Below are 22695 nucleotides of genomic sequence, written 5' to 3'. Positions count from 1 at the left end.
TTTTGCTTTGAGGCCCCAAAAGTGTACTTACTTGCAGATAATATGAGTACAGTTGTGACAATTGTTAATGTAACATACTGATTTTCAGACATTGGAACACATTTCTTTAAAAAGGATGAGAGATAATCACTCATCATGCAGCCATGAGGGATAGGGATGCAGTGTCACTTCCTGGTCAGAAATTCAGGTGTGTGGCTAAAACCAGCCACCCATGTGGTAAAACGACTCGTGTTACGGTTGTAACATGAAAGTGTGGGACAGCATTTTTTAAAGCATGTTTTGTAATTTTAAAAAATTATAATAAAATAAATTCAAAATGAATCTAAATATTTTACATTCTGATTAAAATAAACCAAACATATATTTTAAAATAAACGACAAAATTATTGTAAGTATTATTTTCATGGATTGTAATTTAGGGTTTAGAGATTGGGACAACTACTTTCAAAATGGCAAACGACATTTGAATGCAGCATTCGAGGTGGGCGGTGCTGTTTGAAGCGCATAGAGCACGTTTAGCTAGCAAGCGCCAGTGCTACTTGGCGTTCAATCGCGAATCGTCATGTCGGGAAAAAGCTTTCGAGTAAGCGACGGGGACTGGATATGTCCCGATAAAAAGTAAGATAGCATACGATATTAAATGACTGTAGATTATTCAAATAATCTGTTCGTTGTTTTTTTTTTAGGGCTGATTATATGGTGAAGTAGCCGCAGGTCAACTTTGTTTAGCTTGCCAGGCCTTGCATTGTTAGCCACCAAGTAGCCATTCATTCTTATTATTTATCCAAGAAGCTGAAGAAAAACAACGTTAACAGCCGAGCCTCGATTAATAGTGGGGCTTTAGTGGTTTTAATTGTCGGGGATTCTGTTTGTGTTTGCTGACTGACTTGCAAGCTAGCGAGGCGGCTAACGTTAGCTGCTTTCGGCGAGCCTCTATTAACGATTGTGGGTGGTGTTGGTTTGTTTTTTTGTCGTCTCCCCGGCGTGGAGGGCAAGGTGTCATGAGATTTTTAGATTCGTTTCTAACGTCTCAAGTAGCGGACAGCTGCAGTGCTTATTGCTTTGCTGTCTTGTATCATAGGAAGCGTGTCAAGGTGCTGCACCAAGTCAACACTAACATGTTCCGTGTACGTTTTAGTACGATGCAGTCTTTGCTTACTGATGTGTTGTCTTTTTCAGGTGTGGAAACGTGAACTTTGCAAGGAGAACAAGTTGTAATAGATGTGGGAGAGGTGAGTCTGGTGAAATGAATGTTTAATCTAGGGATTCAATTCTGAATCAAATAAAGTGGTTTGTTTGTAGACGCGTATTTTACATTACAAAAATTAAACGGGACACCACCACGAAGTCTGCTTGTGTCTGAATTTACTCAGTCTGAAATCTGGCCTGTTTAGTTGGAACACACAGCTGTATGAATAGCAACAGGTGGATACACGGGTTAATTGTATCTTCTGCCACCTAGTGGAAGAGCTTTTCATGGTTCTGCCGGTCATTAAACATCTCTGGCATACATGCATGCACAAATACATTATTTGTAGGAAATAAATATTTATTGGACCAATGAAGTGGAATTGGGTCATTTCCTGCAGCACACCTAATCTCTCGCAACACATCATTGGCAATCACTGATCTAAGCGATACTGGAACTCCTGAGCATTTCTTTTCTTTTTTTTTGCGCAGAGAAAACCACAGAGGCCAAGATGATGAAAGCAGGAGGGACAGAGATTGGGAAAACTCTGGCTGAGAAGAGTAGAGGACTTTTCAGTGCTAATGATTGGCAATGTAAAACGTAAGTGTCAGTTGTAGCTGCGTTCCTATTAAGTTCTGGATTTTATGTTCATGTTTGTCCCTTCTCTCATGCCCTTGAAGATGTGGAAACGTTAACTGGGCGAGGCGGTCGGAGTGCAACATGTGTAACACTCCCAAATATGCCAAGCTTGAAGAGAGAACAGGTCATTTAGAAGAAAAAAAGGGCAACATTCCTGTATCTGTTCAATTATGCAATGCGATCTCTCTTCCATGTCTCTCTGATACACTTTCAGGTTATGGTGGTGGTTTTAATGAAAGGGAAAATGTGGAATACATTGAGCGAGAGGAATCTGATGGTGAATATGATGAGGTGCGCCCTTCCTCATGGTGCTTTTTTTTTGGGGGGGGGGGGGTGATTGTGCCTATTGTTGCTGTTCAATGACAATCATGTCACGTTACCATTTATTAGGAAGAATACGAAGCTCCTTGTTCAAGTGGTGAAATGTTTATGCAGGCGTGCGTGTGCTTGAACAAGGACATATTTGTAAACACTAAACTTATAAACTGTAAATCTGTGTACATGATGAGGAAAAAATGCCATGGTGCCTTAGGGACTAATGAAGAATGTGAAGAAAGAATAATAATTACTGTATAATAGAAGAAGAAGAAATGGAAGAAGCATTTACTTATCTAGTAACTACATTACATTTACTAATTCTTGCACAAGGGAAGGAAAATGTTAAAATTTCTCTCGGTTGTCGGTATGTGTGTGCCCCGCTTTAAGATCAAGATGTCAGAAAAGTGTTGCATTGATAGTGTCCATCCAAATCTGCATAATTCATAGTTGAATGGAAAATGTAGCCACCCAATTTTTTTCCTGCATGCGCTTTGGTTAATTAAAACTTAGTGAAAGTGGTTGGTGCTCTTCTTCAGCATGTTGTCACTGCCCATCAAAAGACAGTGTAGGTGGTCAGTGATTTAACAAGATAATTTGTTAAAAAATGGCATTAATTCAAACTTGTCTTAATTGGTTGTTTATACACTGTTATCGGAGCATGAGGAAGAACGTTGTCCTGTTCTGAGGTTGTCATCTGACAGCAATGATATACTGTTGTGGGTGCATGTTCAGGATGCAATAAACAATTGCTGTATTTATTCTGTTAATATCTGATTCATGTCACAGTTTGGGAGGAAAAAGAAAAAGTATCGTGGTAAGAGCAGTAGCAAGACATCTTCCTCAAAAGGAAGTGAAAAGAAAGAAGTAGTGAAAAAAGCTCTGCCACCACCACCGCCACCGCAGGACGATGACGATGAAGAGGATGACGACGATGAAGACGGTGACCTGTCCAAGTACAAACTGGATGTAAGCACACAGGCTGCAGCATGAGATGGGAAGACTTGCATAATATAGTATAAGCAAGGCATTTTGTTTGTGTAAATATGTTAGCACAGCTGTCAAGCACTGGCTTTTGAAAGCAATTAATACAATCTTGTTAACCTCACCAAATGCTTGCTGTTTAGGATGAAGACGAAGATGACGAAGACGGCGACCTCTCCAAGTACAACCTGGATGCCAGCGATGAGGAAAAAGAGCAAGCCAAGAAAAGGGGCAGCCGCTCGGGCTCGTCCCGTTCCCGCTCGTCCTCGCGCTCATCCAGCTCCAGTTCTCGGTCGAGGTCCAGGTAAACGGGTACAGGTCAAGGGTAACTCCGGGCAAAATGTCAGTATCAGCTCTCAACTTTCCTTCTGATTAACTGATCTCCTTACTTTCCATGTTGCTGTCTCGTATTTTTCCATTGATTGTGTTGTCATGGTTTAGTCCCTCTCCTACTGGGCTGTATAGACTGTAGACTGAATGAGCCCTCTTAATGTGAAGATATATTTTGACTTCCATGAGAAGCCATTCGCAAGCTGCCATTCACCTGCTAGAACAACAGATGGAGCTGTAAGCCTTAGTTTTGAAGCCATTGGAGGTAGTCCAATGTGGAAGGGTAAATGACTGGTCGTGATGTGTTACTGTGGAAATTGTGTGATGTCATACAAAAGAGACAAGCCAAAATTAAACACTGGTTTCTAAACTTTACACATAACCTATGGTAAATATTGATATGCCATCTATAGAGAGGACAATGTCTGTTTTTTGTTTTGATCATTACACTGGGAACACAATTTCTGTTGAGTTAGGTCTGATAGCTGTTTTTAACAAATTTCTGGGTGCGGAATCAAAAACTGATCTGTTTCTCTCATCACGTCAAGTTTTTGAACAAAGTGGAACAAAGGAAATATGTACCTATTTAAATAAAACACTTAAGATGGAATAGTTACAAGCTTTGAAAACTCACAAAACGGCATAAAACGAAATAGAACTTACAACGGTATGCCCATGGTTACAAGGTTGAGAGAAAAGCCATCACAAATCCTCTTAATTCCTTCTATGATAGCTTTCTGTTTGCAGGTATTGATAGTACTGTCTCAATTGTGACTGCACAAACCAGTTGCCACGTAGCTGGAGATGAGTCCAATCGTAATCAGCTGGCAAGTCTTACTACAGCTAATCAGTTTAATTTTGCTTACCTGGAGGGGTAAACTGTGGAGAAAAAACTTGATGTGCGAGAAAAATGACTGCAATTTTGGAATCAGCATGCCAATTTTAGTTTTAATCAGCATACAAATCTAACTCAACAGAATTGTTTTTAAATGGTACCCCAATGTGTAGCACGTTGATAGTTCGTCTTTTAAAAAATATTGGAGAGTTTTTGTTTGCTTTTGTCTTTCAGATCCGGTTCTAGGAGCTCTTCTAGTTCCCGATCCGGATCTCGCTCGAGGTCCCGCTCCAGGTGAATGAGGTGACATGCACTCTCTCCCCGCGGAGAGTGTTTGTATGGGCCCCAAGGCTACTCAAACAGTGTTATGACATAGATTCCATTTATTTAAGACTACATTGGGATCAATGGATCAATACAAACCCCGTTCTATTGAAGGACAGAAAATACAAATAGTTTTAGGTACATAATTGACCCCAGTGTTGCAATAAGTTGCAATTTGGCCCCGGTTGGAAATTGTTCTGTATGACCACAAAGTAAACAGATCAGTATCTTTTTAAAGCTATAGCTTGTACTCTGAGGCTTCATCATGGTGCTGATCTTTCCCAGACCCTACTGACCTCAGTGCTTGGTTTATCCCTCCAAAAGATCCAGCTCCAGGTCTGGAAAGGGATCCTCACCCCGGAAGAGATCCGTCTCCCCGTCCTCCTCACCCGAGGGGGGACAGAAGCGCAGTCGCTCCAGGTCGTCATCTGCAGGGAGAAAACGGAGGCGCTCTAGATCCCGTTCGTCCGAAAGGTTTGGGTTTAAAGTGGAATACCACAGTGGCACTCACTATAGCCGTTTATCGCCTCGCTCACGACCTTGTCGTGTTGGTTTTCATGCACTGACCTTGACTTGATACAGTACAAGTATGCTGATCTGAATGTTGATGACTATCAATGCTAACGTATCTTCCCTTCCCATCATATTGTGTGCTTTCAGGCGCAGCAACCAGTCCTCCGGATCCTCCCATTCTGGCTCCAGTTCTAAAAAGAAATAACTTAAATTTTAATGCCTCAGTAAAATGAACCTCAGTGCAAGTGCATGTTACCATGAGAGGAACAACCACATCCATACAGTATGCTGTTCACCACCTACACACACACACAAACTATACAGTAGCAACTCTCCCTATATGTCAACACACTCTCTGCCCAACTTGTGACAAATGTCCAGACATATAGAAAATACGGCCATTCAATGTAAATGGTTGGTCCCTATTTAGGGATCATGTTGGTGGCAGTATTTGTTGTTCTTTGGGGAGCTGTAGAATTTCCCTCGGGACATGGAATCCTCTCAAGTATACAAAGAATCTGTCTAGGGAAAAGTACACGTAGGATCGAATACTGGTTGTTTACTTTGCTTTTAAGGTAAGTATTACAAAGGTTTTGTTGTTCACGAACAGTACAAATTTCAATCAGAATTAGCTTAGATGTTTTCATTTGTCAAACACCACAATGTTTGGATTTGATTCACAAATTCCCCATATTAGTGTTACAAGACCTTTTAGAGTACAACGTGACTGCTTTCTACATATGAAACTGTATGTGTGTAAATAAAGTCTTGTCAACCGCGTCCCTTGTCACTTCTCTGAAGATTTCAAGCATACACATTTTAATACCCTCACAATATGTTTCCTATTACAGCTTTTGAGGAAAATGCAACATGTTGTTAAATAGTTCAGCTTGTAGCCAGAAGGCTAAGCAAGCTTTTGAGCTAACACTATTAGCTTCGATAGTAACAGCCTGATAAGTCTCCTGTTTGGTGCTTTTTCAGCATTAGAATAAACTTTTTTGATCATCTTTCTTGAGCTTGATGCCATGTGGATGGTTTAAAATAAGCACATTATACATTTCACGGTTTTGTGATGAAAAATAGTTGACACAACCAACAGTTGGAACACATTTTCTGACACAAAACGCATTGAGTGACTTGGCATGCCTGCAGATTTCAAACATTGAGTGCTTCAAATATAGCTTTAAAAAAAATTAATGAAAAACGTCACTGTCATTCATACACTTTTAAACGCTGCAATCATACCTTTCAACCGTTTCACTTTTAGGAGGCGCTAGATCACTGGTGCCAAATGTATGGGCCATGAGTAGCCCGTGGGGATAGAGAACACGAACTGCATTTTTTCAACAAAAGTAATTTATTACTAATTTTGTCCACTGACGACAATTTAAATGACATTCTGGAATAGGCTGTTGGGATTTAACGCCTGGTAGTGATACACTTATGAAGGCTAAAAGATGCCAAGATTCAGGAGCAATAAAATGCAACCTTTGCACTATACACTATGTGAAAACGAATACCAGAATTATTGCAAAATAGTCAGCTTAATTGAAGAAAGGTTTGTTTGTTTTAATTCCCTCGCACTGCCACAACTTGTATACATTTACAAGGCAGAGTGAGATCCAACCTTTCTGAAAAGATTATGCAAATTTAAAATAATTCCCAGCTCTAAAGTTTTATATTAGGATAAAGTATACAGAGCCATTGTGATGTGTAAGTGGCACGTGTAAATGAGAAATGATTCATTAAATTGTTGAACTCAATTTTGTTCAGAAATTCCTGATGGCTTTTTTTTTTTTTTTTGCAACACAATAAATGTGAATACAAATCCATTGAAAAGTGATTGATTTTCTTATTAAGGCCACGAATATAGTGGTCCGGCCCACTTGCGATTCAATGAAATTGGTGTGAACGTGGCCCCTGCTGTCGACCTCCTCGTTAGTCCCGCCTCCGGACTGGGGCCGCTTTTACGCACAGAGCTGCTCGGCTCAGTGTGGACCTGAAGAGATGGTGCGCACACGGCCGTCTTTTGTGATTCTTCTCTGCTTCTTAGCCCGTCCGAAAGGATGACTTCGGACAAGTGTGACTTTCCTGAGGGCTCGCAAAGCACACTAGGGGACATGCTGACGTCCAATGTTTCCAAGTCGGCGGGGGAAGAAAACGCCACCGGGACTGACGCCGGTTGCGGTTACGTGTCGGTCGTCTTCCCCATCACCATGATGGCCACGGGCATGGTGGGCAACTCTCTGGCGCTCGTCCTGGTCTACACCTCCTACAGGAGAAAGGAGAATAGAAGGAAGAAGTCCTTCTTGCTTTGCATTGGGTCTTTAGCGTTGACGGACCTGTTCGGCCAGCTCCTGACGAGTCCGATAGTGATCTCGGTATATCGGGCCGATCTGAGATGGGAGCGCATCGACTCGTCGGGCAACCTGTGCGCCTTCTTTGGCGTGTGCATGACCACTTTCGGTCTGTGCGCGCTCTTCATGGCCAGCGCCATGGCCATCGAGAGAGCCACGGCCATCACCAACCCGCACTGGTACTCCAACCACATGAAGACCAGCGTGACCAAGCAGACTTTGGTGGTCATCTGGTGCCTGGTGTTGCTCTTCGCCCTCCTGCCCGTAGCGGGGGTGGGCAAGTACACGCGTCAGTGGCCCGGCACCTGGTGCTTTATCAGCACCGGGGACAGAGAAGTGCCCGGCAACATCTTTTTCTCCTTCACTTTTGCCTTACTGGGGATTTTCTCGCTACTCGTCACGGTGTCCTGCAACGTGGTCACCATCCGCGGCCTGATCATTCGCTGTAAGACCAAGTCGGGAACGTCTCAGGCCTCCAAACACTGGGAAAGACTCACCACGGAGACTGTCATTCAACTCATGGGGATTATGTGCGTCCTGCTTGTGTGCTGGTCTCCTCTACTGGTATGTTTTTATCCCTACTCCCTTTGCGGTGTACTGGCCTATGTTAACCACATTCAGTGGATATCAAAAAAAAGTCTGGACACCCCAGTTCAAATGGCTCGTTTCTGTGGGATACAAAATGAGACAATGATAAATTATTTCAAACATTTTTTCAAACATGAATGTGACCTGTAACATATGCAACTCAATTAAAAAAAAAAAACCGAAATCTTGCGGGATGGAATTATTCCTTTCTTCCTTGGTGTCTTATGGCTCTGTAGAAAGGAAATGAAAATTTGCCACAAACACATACGATGGAGGGGGGCATCAGAGTGGCCGAGTTTCAGGGGCGGATGAACAGTTCCAAATACCAGTCAGTGTTAACAAAACAACCTTTTTAAATGAATCATCACAAAAAGCTGGCATTTGAACAGTGGTGTGTAGACTATATATCCACTGTATTTGACACAAAACAGTATATTTACAGAAACCATTATTATTTTGTCTCATTTATTCACAATTACTAGTCAGTGTGACATGTAGACCTGTTTAGTTGAACACAAAGCTTTTATTCTGTCATATGCAGGTAAATGGCAACAGGTGGGTACACAGATTAATTGTACTTTCTGCCCTCTAGTGGAAGTGCCTGTCACTCTATGTTGCTGCCATAGACAGATGAACAAATATAGTAAATTGATTGTCGTAAATAAATATTTTTCCCGAAATAAATGAACAGCCGTATGTTCTCTCATGGCACACAAATCGACCTCATCACAGGGGTTGGGAATCACACTATTGCAGCACTAATAAGAGTCTAAAACAGTTCTGTTAATAGTTTGTCATGTCACGATAAGAAAATTGTGCCTTTAAAACTAATTTGAAATCCATGGTTGTTGACAACCACTAAGTCTCCCACCAGGCAGCCTCCAGTTCTTTATGATATCGTATAATAAGTACAATATTAGAGTTCTTCAACAATCAGGTCCCAAGCAGCTGAAATTAAAATGTTGGAAATGATGGAAAGAAATCTATAAAGGAAAAATATCACAATCCACGTTGGAGAAACATAAAATTTTTTGCCCATGTTGATATCAAAAGTACTGTCACCAACACATTTGAACGGTGGTTGCAAATACTTCAGTTTTGTGTCAGAGAGGTGCTATTAATTTGATTGTAACTCACGGATGTACTACTAAGAGCTGTTGTTAATACTTTGATCTTCACATGTAGCTGAAAGAAGTAATCAAAATAAAGGTCACCTCAAATGAACTGTAGTCATCTGGAGTCACTGCTAGATATAACTGCATGTCATCTACATAGCTATGATAGTCAACATTGAGGTTCTCAAGAATTTGACCCAAGGGTAGCATATACAGGCTGAACAGGAGGGGTCCAAGAACTGACCCTTGAGGGACCCCATAGGACACTGGCATGCACATGCAAACTCCACACAGGAAGGCCAGAGCCGAGATGGAACCCTGAACCTCGGAACTTAGAGGCAGAAGGGCTTACCACTGGACCTCCGTGCTGCTCAAAAATAATAGTAATAGTCGTAATTAACTAAAAATATATAGTTCCCCAGAATTGTGTGAGTGAATGTTTAGAGACAGTATTGCCAATTCTAATCGGAACTTCTCAACCTCACACACCAGCTCGGTCTCTTTCCCTGCCAGAGAGATCACATTCCACGTCCCTAGAGCCAGTTTCTGTAGCCGGGGATCAGATCCCTGATCCAAACGTGGATGTTTCAGCCCACTTCTAACTAGAGAAAACACTGACGTAAATTGCAGATGTTTTGTTGTTGCTTTGCCTGTCCATAGTAGCCCACATTAGCCCTATTTTATCACAAGTAACTGTAAAACATGCATCTCTTGGGGTAAGTGCTAATCTCGCTCACACACACACACACACACACAGACACAGACACACAGAAATATCAGGATTTGTACATTCACATTTTCCATCCATCCATCCATCCATTTTCTTGACCGCTTCTCCCCACCAGGGTCGCGGGCTGCCGGAGCCTATCCCAGCTATCTTCGGCCGGGAGGCGGGGTAAACCCTGAATTGGTCGCCAGCCAATCGCAGGGCACATAGAAACAAACAACCATTCACAAACACATTCACTCCTACGGGCAATTTAGAGTCTTCAATCAACCTACCACGCATGTTTTTAGGATGTGGGAGGAAACCGGAGAGCCCGGAGAAAACCCACCCAGGCACAGGGAGAACATGCAAACTCCACACAGGCGGGGCTGGGATTTGAACCCCAGTCCCCAGAACTGTGAGGCAGATGTACTAACCAGTCTCCACCGTGCCACATTTACATTTTATTTGGGTATTATTAGTTTATCGATGTTCATGCAAGTTAATTCAAGTTACTCACCATTTACTCAGTGCTTGAGTAGTTTTTTCACTGTGTAATTTTTACTCTTACTCAAGTAATTTTTTGGAGGACTACTGTTTACTTTTACTTGAGTCACATTATTGGCAAGTAACAGTAATCTTAATTGAGTAGAATATTTGGCGACTCTACCCCCACCTCTGGACATTGGCCAACTAGAAATAAAATTCTAAGCTGTAAATAGATAGTCATAAAAATCGAATACAGGCACTAAATTTAAAGTTCTGAAGTGTAAATCCAACCTTTAGAAGTGTTTTGTTGTGAAGCAATTACATCATTGCTTTTCTGTTCATGATCTCATCTTGTGAGTGATGATTAAACTAAAAAGCACAATAAAAATGCATCACAATAAGAAAAACTGTTCATTATCACACATATCCTTTAAAGTGAATGCATTCCCATGATTATATGTACAAGTGATGCACTGTTTATTTACTCATGGTGCCGTGAGGTATAAACCGCTGTGAAAATTTGCAAACAATTCAACAGACAGATATGGACACGCATGCACACACGCACACAGAATTGCAGCTGTGTGTCTCTGGAGATGCTTTATCTCCTTTCAGCAGCACACTCACAAGAGCAGACACCACAATGTTCTGTTTGATCCCACACTAGCTGAAAAGGGTGTCCATTTCCGTATCTCAAATTAGAAACCTAATGGGCAATTATTGCACTCCACTGTGTGTACCATTAAAGGTGCTGAACATGTTCTTTTATATTCCCAGGCAAGCTGACAAGTCTACTGCATGTACTTTTTCTTAGTGTATCCCTCCTGTGTTTCTTCCCATTGCCAGGCGTTGAGCAGATGAATGGTGCCCTCCCACCCTCACGATTCCCGTTGAAACACTGCCCCTGCTATCCATTAAGGGCCAATCCACTTAGCTGAGCTCTGTTTCAGGGGTCTGCTCCATGTGTTATGAGCACATGCATTGTCAGTTACACGTGTAATTGTCCGACCAAAGACGTTTTTTGAAACCACTTGTCTGTGGTATCAGTGTTAGTAAAGTGGGGTCCTTGTTCTGTGACAGCTGCTCATTGTCGTCTTGGAGTGGCGTCAGTCACATCAGAAGACGCAGTAAATTCTACACTTTATACACTATTATAATTAAGCATTTCTTGTTCTAGTATGCATTTTGTATGGTCGCATTTTGGATTTGGATATTGCATCTGAATCCTGGGAGATGCTGACCCTCTTCTGAAATGTCAAATAAAAAAAGAAACGACAAACATAATACGTTTAATACATCCCAGCATACACTCCCGGACAAAAGTATTGCAAGTTTGAGGCCAATTTCTTTACTTTTGTTATACACTGAAACATTTGGGGTCGACATCAATCGATGAATACGAGACAAGACCGGACGTGGTCATCTTTTATTTTCAGGTTTACATCTGGGTCTGATGCACAACATAAAAGATGGTATTATTTGTAATATAATGTCATATTTTTGGGGGAAGAAAAGTACTGGAGCATATAGACTTAAAATAAAGAGAAGACTTAATATTTACTTGCAGTTCTTGTTCTTGCAAAAACAACAAGCCTGTGAGCCAGTGATATAACGAAACCTTTAAATTCTTCTTTTGTGATGGTCTACTGTATAGTTAAGATTGGCATTGAGAAACACCAAGTGGCTCATTTTTAAGGAGCCGATCTGGTTTCTTCTGTCGGAAATCATGTGCCCTGTTTTGGAGATTGCTGCAATGCAGAGTCTCCAGCATCACCAGCAACAGTTGCACGAGACACACTGGGACCTTCAGTAATATCAAATGCTTGTCACAGATGAGTGCATTGTGCCTCTGCAGGTTGTTTGTACAGCCAGCTCTATAAGAGTTTTTTTTTCTTTTTTGCAGACTCTAAACTCTACGTTGGTATTATTAATCAAATTGAAAGATTTTACTCTTTTTCCCACTGTCACTCAGTTTGTTAAGTATTCCTATCCAGCACATTTGTGTTGTTTCTCCTTGCGGACAATTGCTCTCTTTCTATCTCCCTCCCTCCTTTGTGTGCTGTGTATTATTGCTCCCCCCTTGCTCTGCGCAGACACAGAGACCACACATTTTGACCAACGACGAGCGACTTGTAGAAAGAAAGTGGGAGAGAAGGGGAGGAAATACAAGAGGCTCCCATTAGGAGCCGGCTCTCCTCGGTCACTTCAGAGAGCCGTTCAGTTCACCAAAAAATACCTGGCGATAAAAGCAAAATGTTGGTCTCTTGAATTTCAATGTCAAACACAAATGTTGTTGATCTGCAGGAAAAAAACTAAAGTCCTCACAGTTCCAATTACTTTTGGAGGGGAGTGTCTGTTACTTATGTGATGTACAAGGTCATCAGTGTGAATGGTTGTGTCTCAGCAGTTGCGCTATAATACAATGATTTATTCTATTATTCAAAAGATAGCATGGGTCTGAATGTATCCTAGCATTCTGATAAATAATAAATTAAGGATTTTTTCATAACCCTGCATTAGTTAGTGTTCATGCTTGTTTCTCGGAATTCAAACTGAAAGGCGTGGAAATGTATTATTTCAGTTTGTTTATTATTAATACTACCCCGTGAGATGAATTTTTTGTCGTGATGAAGACTGAATGAGGTGGCTGTCTCTCTCCACAGGTGCTGATGCTGAGGATGATCTCCACTCAGGTGTCCTCTCATGAATGTAACTCCTCAGCAGAGAGCTCCCATCCCTCCTCTGTGCGAGACATCCAGTTGGACTGTAACTTCTTTCTGACCGCCATCCGCTTGGCCTCGCTCAACCAGATCCTGGACCCGTGGGTTTACCTGCTCCTCAGAGAGATTCTCCTTCGCAAGTTCTGCCTGGTGGCCAATGCCGTCTCCAACTGCTCCATAGAGGATCAGAAGGAGACCCAAACGGCTCTGGATGCACTTAATAAGCAGAACAAAGAAAACCTCCAGAAACCCCAAAGTAGCAAAGGAGACTTTTGAACGAGAAGGATTATTATTATGATGTTTTTTTTTTTTTTTTGACACATTAAGTGGAGCTAGATGTGAAGTGGAGATCCTGCATGTGGAAGCACATTTTCTTTTTAAAATGTGAATAAATTCCATATCATCTCCTTATGCTATTTTTCAGTCATACCATTTCAAATAAGTGTGACTCGAGTCTAAACTGAAGTGATCCATCTCTTTTCTTCTTCTTTTTTTTTTTTTTTTTTTCTTTTTTTGGTTATCATATTTTTTCATTGCGATATAAACTATCTATTGTACAGGAATGTAACTATTTTTGATGGAAAAAAGTTGGGGAGGAAAATAGAATGCAAGATTATTTATAAATGATGACTGTCGTGGTAAATACTTTCCTGGCCAAACACTTACAATACTGCCTATTGGATACCACTGAATGTAAATAGTAAAACAAGCTGTAACTACTGTACTAATGCAAAACACACAAAACAATAGGTAGTGTCACAAACGGGTGGCTTTATAAGCTTCCGTTAATATGTGAACTTGAATTAAGTGTTCCGTTTATTCAAGGTGTACAGTCCATTTTTTTAAGGATTGTAAAGTTTGCTCTTTGTGCCAAATGCCTAACAGTCGTTCAGCATGAGGAAACGATCGATCGCTATTTCATGTAATGTACAGACACCCTAATATTCCACTTTGATATTTATTTATTCATTTAAAATAAAAAACTTCCATTTTTCGCTTTCTTGTTGAGGAACATTATAAACAAGATGCCACAGTTGTGCCTTTCTCAGCACACTAGGCAGCAGGACGAGCGGTTGCTGGCCTGTAGTGTACGCACACTACAATACAGGAGCTGTGTGCGAACCAACCTGTACCAGTGTAAATTTCCCATTTGTATGCTCAATCACCACATCAAGAATGTTTCATAGTTTCATGTAATCACCCAATTAAAATGGAACAATCGATTGGATCAGTAAATGCATGTGTGATGAGCTTTACACATGACATCTTGATTTTTCAAGAAATTACAGCTCTGTGTAATGGATGCTCCACTAATTTTAAGTGCTGCTTTAAATTAGCAGCGTCAATACCAAGCACATGTTCAGATGTCGGCACGGTGACCGACTGGTTAGAGGGTCTGCCTCACAGTTCTGAGGACCAGGGTTCAAACCCCTGCCCCGCCTGTGTGGAGTTTGCATGTTCTCCCTGTGCCTGCGTGGGTTTTCTCCGGGCACTCTGGTTTCCTCCCACATCCCAAAAACATGCGTGGTAGGTTGATTGAAGACTCTAACTTGCCCATAGGTGTGAATGTGGGTGCGAATGGTTGTTTGTTTCTATGTGCCCTGCGATTGGCTGGCAACCAGTTCAGGGTGTACCCTGCCTCCTGCCCGATGATAGCTGGGATAGGCTCCAGCGCTCCCGCGACCCTTGTGGAGATAAGCGGCTCAGATAATGGATGGATGGATGGATGTTCAGATGTCAATAAACACCTCCACAACTTGTTTAATTGTCACATTTAACATGTTTCCATGTTGGTTTGACTCAACCAGTTTCCACGTGAATCTGAGCCATGTTATTCTCCTTTTACTTAAGCCACATGTAGGAGTATAACAATAATTGTCACAATGTATCTCCAGATTTTGCCATATTTTGGGTTAAAAGGGATTTTTTTGTGATTTCTTTTTTATTTGTGTTCTTTTTATCCAAAGAACTGAACATTCCCTTTATCTGAAAAAGAAAAGTGGTTTTAGTTTTATCCTTAAAAAAAACAAATGCATTTTAGGTTTTTTTTTCCCTTTGGATGAAAAAAAAGTTTATTTTTAGTTGGTTCTTTTTGTCTGACAAATGACAAACGTGTAATTTGGTTTTCAGATTAAAATACATTTAATATAATATATGTTTTTCTCTTTCACAAACATTTGAGTTATTATCCATATCAAAATACATGTTATCATTGTTTTTCTTTTTATCCAGAAACAATTTATTTTCTTTTTTGTTTGTTTTTCAGATAAAAATGATGGCAAATTAAAATCTTTATATCTGGAAAAACAACAAGTGTAACTGAATTTGGGGGTTTTAATTAGACAGCAACGTAAGGCTGACTGGAATGATAGATTTCCCACTGGCGGTCTGCCTGAAAGGAAAAAAATAAGACATAAATTATAACATATATATGGCATGAGAGTGAATTGAGTAAATGTATGACATTTTCTCCAAATATCTAGCCCTAATGAGTTTGCCGGCTTATCAGTTAACTAAACGTTAGAGGTAATGTTGTTTCGTTTCATTAAAAAGTCACAAATGTTGTTACTCTTGTTCTTTCACAAGCTTTGTCCACAGAAATAACACTTTCAACAGGGAATCCAAAACCGCAATTCCGACAATATTGATATTATGGTGGTCTGTCCAAATTCCTGATCAATGCATTGACAGGTTTGACTGATAAACACATCACCTTAGAATAAGCATTTAAGTGACACACTGCACCTAGCATGTTAGTCTTTGAAATGAAATGGTGCGATCACATTTATATTCATGCATTTGACATAGTAAATTGATACCAAACGCATATCTGTAAAATATTACATACATGTGATACAAAGTGGCACTTTTATCCAACTAAAATGCAGAGAAATGGGAAAAAAACAAAGCATTCATGTTGAATCTAACTTTACTGACCCCTGAGACCCGATTCTCAGATGAGGGCTATTCACACACACATGCTGCGACATTCCGAATGTTTTTTTTTTTTTTTCATTTTTACCGGCGTTGTGTTCAGTATGAGAGTATATTAGGAATCCTGTCATTTTGCAACCTTTGATCATGTCTTTGAAGTCTGGTGAGCACTTTTGACTCATGTGCAGCTGCAATGTGGCTTACTTTATGTGGTGCTTCAATGTTGTGAGTCGAATAAAGAAAATAAATACTTTCAATATTTGTAATAGGTGTTTATTCTTTATTATATATAAATAAAGAGGCAGAGTAGGGCGAGTTTAATTATTACAGTGGACACGGGAGTTTCTTCTGGACTCCATTGTTGCAGCGCATGTTGCACCAAGCCGCTGGCAGAACTTGCGTTTGCTTCGTAGATGCACTCAACTGGGAAAGTTAACCGTTTATTACATTCGCGAGACGGCAAGATAACGAGCTAGCGAGCTAGGGGCTGGGGCAAAAAAGTTCACTCGGCCATTAAAACGTCAGCGCTCAGAGTTGTGTGTGTGTTCCCCACATAACACACACACACACAGGCGCACACACACACATATATATATACGTAGGGCAGGTCTTAAACCATGCGTCGACAGACGCTGAATGAATTTGCTTCATGCATCGCTACGAATTTTTGTGCGTCTCAGACGGGGTACGCACATCAAACAAGATCCCTGATGTTACCCAACTGAGTCTGTAAAATGAATTGCCCTTGGGGGATGAATAAAGTTGTTTGAATTGAATGGGGTTGGTTTAAATTGAAATAGATAGGTAAAACTTTTGCTACAATGCTGAAAAATGGGACACACAAGATCATTTACTGTTCTGTGATAGGTTCAACAACGACAATACAGTAGGTAGAAACGACAATACAGTAGGTAAAACTGATTTTATTAGAATTTACATATTGAATATTTGCTCAAATAATGGAATCACAGAGTCCAGTGCCTACAATGTATTACTTAAAATGAAATTTGTGCACTTTAGAGGAGAAAGAACTGTAGCAGTGGCTCTTTCTGAGGTCAGTTCCTTTTTATGGTTCAACCTTTCTCATGTTGTCTGTTCCCAGAGTAGCTCAGCAGATCGATGTGGTTAAAGTCAATGATCTTTTCACATGATGCACTGCAGCCCCCCTCAATGACTTCCCTGGTTCTTACACACTAACGGTTATGGATGTCGCCATGGATGGGATGAGCTAACGTGGCTTAGAATTGGATTTGACAAAGCCTTTTGGTAGTTTTGTGCCATTCTGTTCCCAGAGGAGGTTCCAGAGGAGGTTGGTAAGGAGAGAAGTTAGTAAAAAAAAAATAAAAAAAAATCAAAGAAATAAAAGTCGCCAGCATTGTAGAATCCCTGACGTGGTCATCAGTGTGTTGGACAGCTTTAGGTGGTCACTGATCCAAAGCTCAAGTGACACTTGAGCGGCGACGTGTTGTTCTTGAATCTGAGAAGTGAGCTCACAGGATGGGAAGAGGCGAATAGCTAATGGGGTGATAAATGCCACTTAAATGGCCCATGTAGTTGCACTTGCTTGGTACAGGATGCAAAAGGCACTAATTAGAATGAAATGAAGCCCTGATTGTATTATAATGACAGGAAATGCCACTTGGCATAGGTTAAAGGATAAGGTTTGCAGTCTTTTAATCAGATTGAAAGAATAATTTTTCTCTCGAGCAACACTGAAGTGGGACCTTAACATTCGAATGGCCTGAAGTAGTGTTGCCCATACTAACTCAATTTTCGTTACTTACAATGGGGAATTTAGTTTTCAGTTTCCACTTCCTATAAATATAATGTCCAGGTATGTCCGATACTGTCCTTGTTCAATAAAAGTGTAGTTTACTATGTTGTATGAGTGTGTGTGTAAGTGCTTTTCGATGCAATATTACTACATTTAATAACTTTGAAGAAGCACACTTGGAAAAAATGTACAAAAGTGTACCAAATAAGTAGTTTTAGTAAACTTAAGCTGAAACTTCATAATCCCATTATTTAACATTTCTACTCTCAATAGGCTGCCCATGTATGTGTGTGTGTGTATATATATATGTGTGTGTGTGTGTGTGTGTGTATCTAGGCTATCCATTGTGCTATATTAATCTTAGTAGGGTACAAACAATATAAATGTGAGTCAAAGTGAGAGCTTAGTGAGTCATTTGAAGAGAAATATAAAAAGACCACAAAGTGTCGCAATTTATTTATTTCCTTAATCTTAACCTTAATTAACTGGGTGGGTGGCTGTTAGAAAAAAATACAAATTCTACTTTGTTTTATAGTATACTGCTATTCTTTTTCATGCTCAATTATATAATTGCTCCTCCAAGAGCTACTCTGAAGAGCAGAGTCATGACTAAAAGGATTTAATCAATTTAATGCTGCTTGACCTTGGTTATGCTTTGAATGCATGTGGAAGCTTTGAAAGGTTCGTATCTCGGGCAACATTTTGAATAAGGTCTGTCGATGCAAGTGGAGAGCATTTTATGTTTGTTTGTTTTATTGTTGTTGTTTATTTATACTGTATAACTTCCAAACTGCAAATATACTCACAGGACACACGGGTGTTGCTGTGAGTAGGATACCTGAAACTAACGTCCAACTTTCCCCCTTCTTTCCTAGGCTCAAGCGGACCTGTTTTGAAGATGTGGTCACATCAAGATGGCTGTGTCAACGTGAAGGCGTGCGGAGAGGCCTGGGAAAGTGCCAGACTCCAGGGGTATGACTTCGAAGGGGAAAACTTGTAGTTTGCGGTTTGGATTTGAAATACATCGTTTGTGACACCAGCCCTGTAACTTTTCTGACACAACCAGAACAATTGGCTACGCGTGTTCCGCAAACTTGAAGTGTTTTCACGAAATGTAGCCGGGCTTGCATGTTGTAGTTGTTGTCTTAAGATGTTAAACATGTACTAAACAACCAGTACTTGCCAGAAATACCTGCTTCAGTGTTGCTGTCTGCCTTTTGCCAGCCTCCCTGACCAGTTTTCTTCTCATCTTTTCATAAATTATGGAGGAATGGGGCACTGTTGTGTCATGTTTTCTCCACTGTTCAACGGTATATTCAATGCCTTGGAATTTCTTTTGCACTCTTCTCCTGAGTGATGCCGTTGAGCAACAAGAGCCTTCTGACGCAGTGAGAGCTCTCTGTGGACCATGACTTGTGCTGTAGGATCTGACTATAAAAATGTCAGAAAAATCCTCCTAGAACATCTGAACTTCATTTGGGGTAAACCAGAGACACTGTAAATAGTGGCAGGTGTGTGTTGACTCCCATTTAACATGAGTTTGAATGTGATTGGGCAATTCTCAACTCAGCCACATCCCAAGTTTTAAGAGGGTGTGCACACTCTAAAAGATTTTAATAAATTTGAGTTGTATAGGTTAAAGGTCACATTAATAGTGGAAGAAGTTTTTAAATGATTTATCTTGGTTTCAATTTTTTACATCACAAAAACCTGGCATTTGAACAGGGATGATTAGATTTTATATCCACCGAATTTGTCCATTCACATGATTACATAATCTTTGCCAGTCGATTCACGTACACATTGAGATGTGGCTTGCAGAGTCCAGAAGTATTTTCTAATCAGGGAAGGAGCCAGGGGGTCACCAGAGAGAACTCTGTGCAACAAATCTATTAAAATCCATCATATCGTGGCAGTGATGTGCTGTTGTTTCACACTATTGGATTATATTGTCACTGCTGTATCACTCAGTGAATCAAATGAGTCTGAGATGGGGTGATATGTAAAGTCTGTTTACTCACCAGCCGTGTTTTATAATAATCTTTCTCTTGATTGATGTTTTTTTTATTAGGCCATTAGGAAATCTGTAGCAGGTCTTTACAAGATCCCGATCAGGCTCTAAGATGCTGCCTCTCACTGTGCTCACTGCGGTCCGAACATAAACTAATGAAGCCATAAATCAAGACCAAATCTGTTTAAAGAGCCAGCAAACACATCTGTCTATGTGCAACTCCTCCCATTGTGCTGGATTACTCAATGAAATGTTTATTAAGATGATTACAATGTTTAATAGGTTTCTTATTAGCTGCACCCACTTTGATTATTTAGCGAGTAGGAGAATAATGTTTGGGTCTGCTGAGGCTGTGCTGTGATAAGTCAGCATGTTTGATTTACACCGGTTTCACCAGAGTTTTACCAGAGTTTTGGCACATGGCTGGATCATGGATCTTTGTACTACATCTCTGTCGTAACAAATCAAATCAACACATGAACACCAACATGTAAAAAAAAGCATCCAGCACAAACTTCCAAAAGGTCATTTGCGCAGGAAGTACATACTAATGGAATGCAACATGATTGGACACCACTTGACTTGTCAAATCTCTCAAAAGTTGGCTGATCAAGAAATAATCCTAAGCAACAAATAACAAACCAGAGAGTCACTCTACAACGTGTCATTGGGTAAAATATGTTATATGATTGGCCGACTGGTTAGAGCGTCAGCCTCACAGTTCTGAGGACCGGGGTTCAATCCCCGGTCCCGCCTGTGTGGAGTTTGCATGTTCTCCCCGTGCCTGCGCGGGTTTTCTCCGGGCACTCCGGTTTCCTCCCGCATCCCAAAAACATGCATGAATTGGAGACTCTAAATTGCCCGTAGGTGTGAATGTGAGTGCGAATGGTTGTTTGTTTGTATGTGCCCTGCGATTGGCTGGCAACCAGTCGAGGGTGTACCCCGCCTCCTGCCCGATGATAGCTGGGATAGGCTCCAGCACGCCCGCGACCCTAGTGAGGAGAAGTGGCTCGGAAAATGGATGGATGGATGGATGTTATACGATGTTTCATAAGGGAAAAATGTGCACTGAACAAGCCTGCTTTTGGTTGCTTTTGTCTGACCTCTATTTAGCCCAGACCTTGGAAAGCTTAGTCATTGCAGTTCTTGTAAATATCTCCCCTGTGCAGTCTCTTTTTTTCCCATGATAAGGCGCCTTGTGTTTGAAGTTCATGAACTTTTCGCAATGTCGTCTTTCAGTTTTCAGACTGAAAGATGAAAGTTTGTGTTTCGCTCCTCTAATTTACAGCATACCTTCGTAGTTGTCGTAAACTTTTATGATGTATAACTCATGTACTGCGCGTTTTAGGTCACATTTTCTCCCAATACAAAATCACAAATTGTTAAACAGACAGGAGTGAATAGGATTGTGTGAGAATTGGTTATTAATGGATAATTCAAGGATATGAATATCTTTTCACTCCCTCATTGTTGACTCCCTTCAGGTAAAAGAGTAACACTTCTCTACACATTGTTCAAGGAAGACACATAAAAGGTGTGGTCCACAGTTACTCTGAAATATACAAAATAATGATTTTCCTTTTTTATTCACGAGTTGGTGTTTTTTCTTACATTATGAAAAAAGACATTAGCAACACGACAAAATCTTGTTTGAAAGAGCAATTCAAGATTTTGTTAACCTTGTCAGTTATTTTTCAGCATGATATTGAATCAAGTTGGTTTAAAGAAATCCCTCTCAGGAAACAATAGGGGAGGCGTTTAAAGGATGTTGCTATGGTAACAGTACTGCTGCTGACAAATCTTGTGTGCCACTGAGTGAAATTGTGTAAAATTCATTGTGGCAATATTACAATGGTGGCTTTCAAGTGGCGTTTGAAATAAGACAGACATGAAAAGTGCTGTTGTACATGCCCACATTGATCAAGTAAAGTGTAATGTCATCTGTCATAAAATGACAACATGGTTGCCCATGGTTTAGTAGTCCAGTTGAATACTAGGTTGTGCCAGCCTCTGGTGCACTTACAAATCAAGCGCCACAGTATATAGTGACTTTGCTGCAGACTAACAAAAAGACTGCCTGTAAAAAAGTGGGATACACTCAATTTTACTGGGATGGATTCATTACATTAAGCAGTCAGTGAAATAATAGTAATAGCGCGAGTGCAGTAAAGTGATAAATCTTTTAACCTTATATGTAAACTTCTAAGTGGTGCTTGATTGGTCAACTCATTAGGGTTCACACTCTGGAAACATGACTGTCTATTTAGAATGTTTTTTTTTTTAATGACATGCATTTATTTTCAAACAGTTGCTGGGACTTAACACTTCTCAATTGAATACGAAAAACAAGGCATGTGCACAAAGGTTCACTGTATTTAAATCTACTTATAAATACAAAGGGAACACATTATGATAATAGCTCCCTGGTTGAATCAAATGTGGAAAAAAAAAACAACATAACAGACTTCCTCTGACTACATTTTACTCAGTATCTACTAAATATGTTACTGCTGCAATTCTGCCTTCGCTTTTTAAAGACAGCAAACAGAAACACCTACCTTCAGTCCACGGGATGTTTATTTCCGCTGCTTAAAATTCACAATGATTTGATTTTATTCAGTATTCTCACAGCCTTTGTAAATGGCTCAGGATGTGATGTGATGTATTTTGTTTCCTCCTTAAACACCAACAGGCTGAATTCAGCCACTTGCTGTGCAACAATTTAACAAAAGTCAGCACCAATTCCGGTAGTGATTCATTTTCTAATTGCAGAGCAAGTATGTAAATGAGATGGCTAGTCCTAGTTTTCAGAATGAAACAATACTGGTAAAAAAAAAACGAAATTGTTTAAATTTTTGCAGATTAATTAAAA

At 40.4% G+C, this 22695-nt stretch overlaps 2 protein-coding genes across 2 annotated transcripts; both read left to right on the top strand.

Moving 5' to 3' along the window:
- The first annotated feature begins 462 nt into the window (after positions 1 to 462).
- zranb2 (zinc finger, RAN-binding domain containing 2) lies at positions 463 to 5909 on the top strand. Its single transcript, XM_061778121.1, has 10 exons — positions 463 to 618; positions 1180 to 1232; positions 1681 to 1789; positions 1870 to 1952; positions 2043 to 2119; positions 2933 to 3112; positions 3271 to 3431; positions 4527 to 4586; positions 4941 to 5090; positions 5277 to 5909. The coding sequence occupies exons 1-10, from the start codon at positions 563 to 565 to the stop codon at positions 5332 to 5334; spliced, it is 987 nt and encodes a 328-aa protein (XP_061634105.1). The 5' UTR covers positions 463 to 562; the 3' UTR covers positions 5335 to 5909.
- Positions 5910 to 6050: 141 nt separating this feature from the next.
- On the top strand, positions 6051 to 15308 carry ptger3 (prostaglandin E receptor 3 (subtype EP3)). The gene is made up of 2 exons (XM_061778120.1): positions 6051 to 8050; positions 13048 to 15308. Exons 1-2 carry the CDS (start codon positions 7196 to 7198, stop codon positions 13378 to 13380), a joined length of 1188 nt encoding a protein of 395 aa, XP_061634104.1. The 5' UTR covers positions 6051 to 7195; the 3' UTR covers positions 13381 to 15308.
- Positions 15309 to 22695: the final 7387 nt, after the last annotated feature.

Source organism: Phyllopteryx taeniolatus, chromosome 7, assembly GCF_024500385.1.
Source record: "Phyllopteryx taeniolatus isolate TA_2022b chromosome 7, UOR_Ptae_1.2, whole genome shotgun sequence".
NCBI lineage: Eukaryota > Metazoa > Chordata > Actinopteri > Syngnathiformes > Syngnathidae > Phyllopteryx > Phyllopteryx taeniolatus.
This window is presented reverse-complemented; position numbering and strand designations above follow the sequence as displayed.

Coding starts and splice junctions, on each gene's coding strand:
- ptger3 (XM_061778120.1), top strand. CDS start 7,196: ATGACTTCGGACAAGTGTGACTTTCCTGAGGGCTCGCAAAGCACACTA. Junction 8,051..13,047: donor TGTGCTGGTCTCCTCTACTG/GTATGTTTTTAT, acceptor CTCTCTCCACAG/GTGCTGATGCTGAGGATGAT.
- zranb2 (XM_061778121.1), top strand. CDS start 563: ATGTCGGGAAAAAGCTTTCGAGTAAGCGACGGGGACTGGATATGTCCC. Junction 1,953..2,042: donor CAAGCTTGAAGAGAGAACAG/GTCATTTAGAAG, acceptor ATACACTTTCAG/GTTATGGTGGTGGTTTTAAT. Junction 5,091..5,276: donor AGATCCCGTTCGTCCGAAAG/GTTTGGGTTTAA, acceptor GTGTGCTTTCAG/GCGCAGCAACCAGTCCTCCG.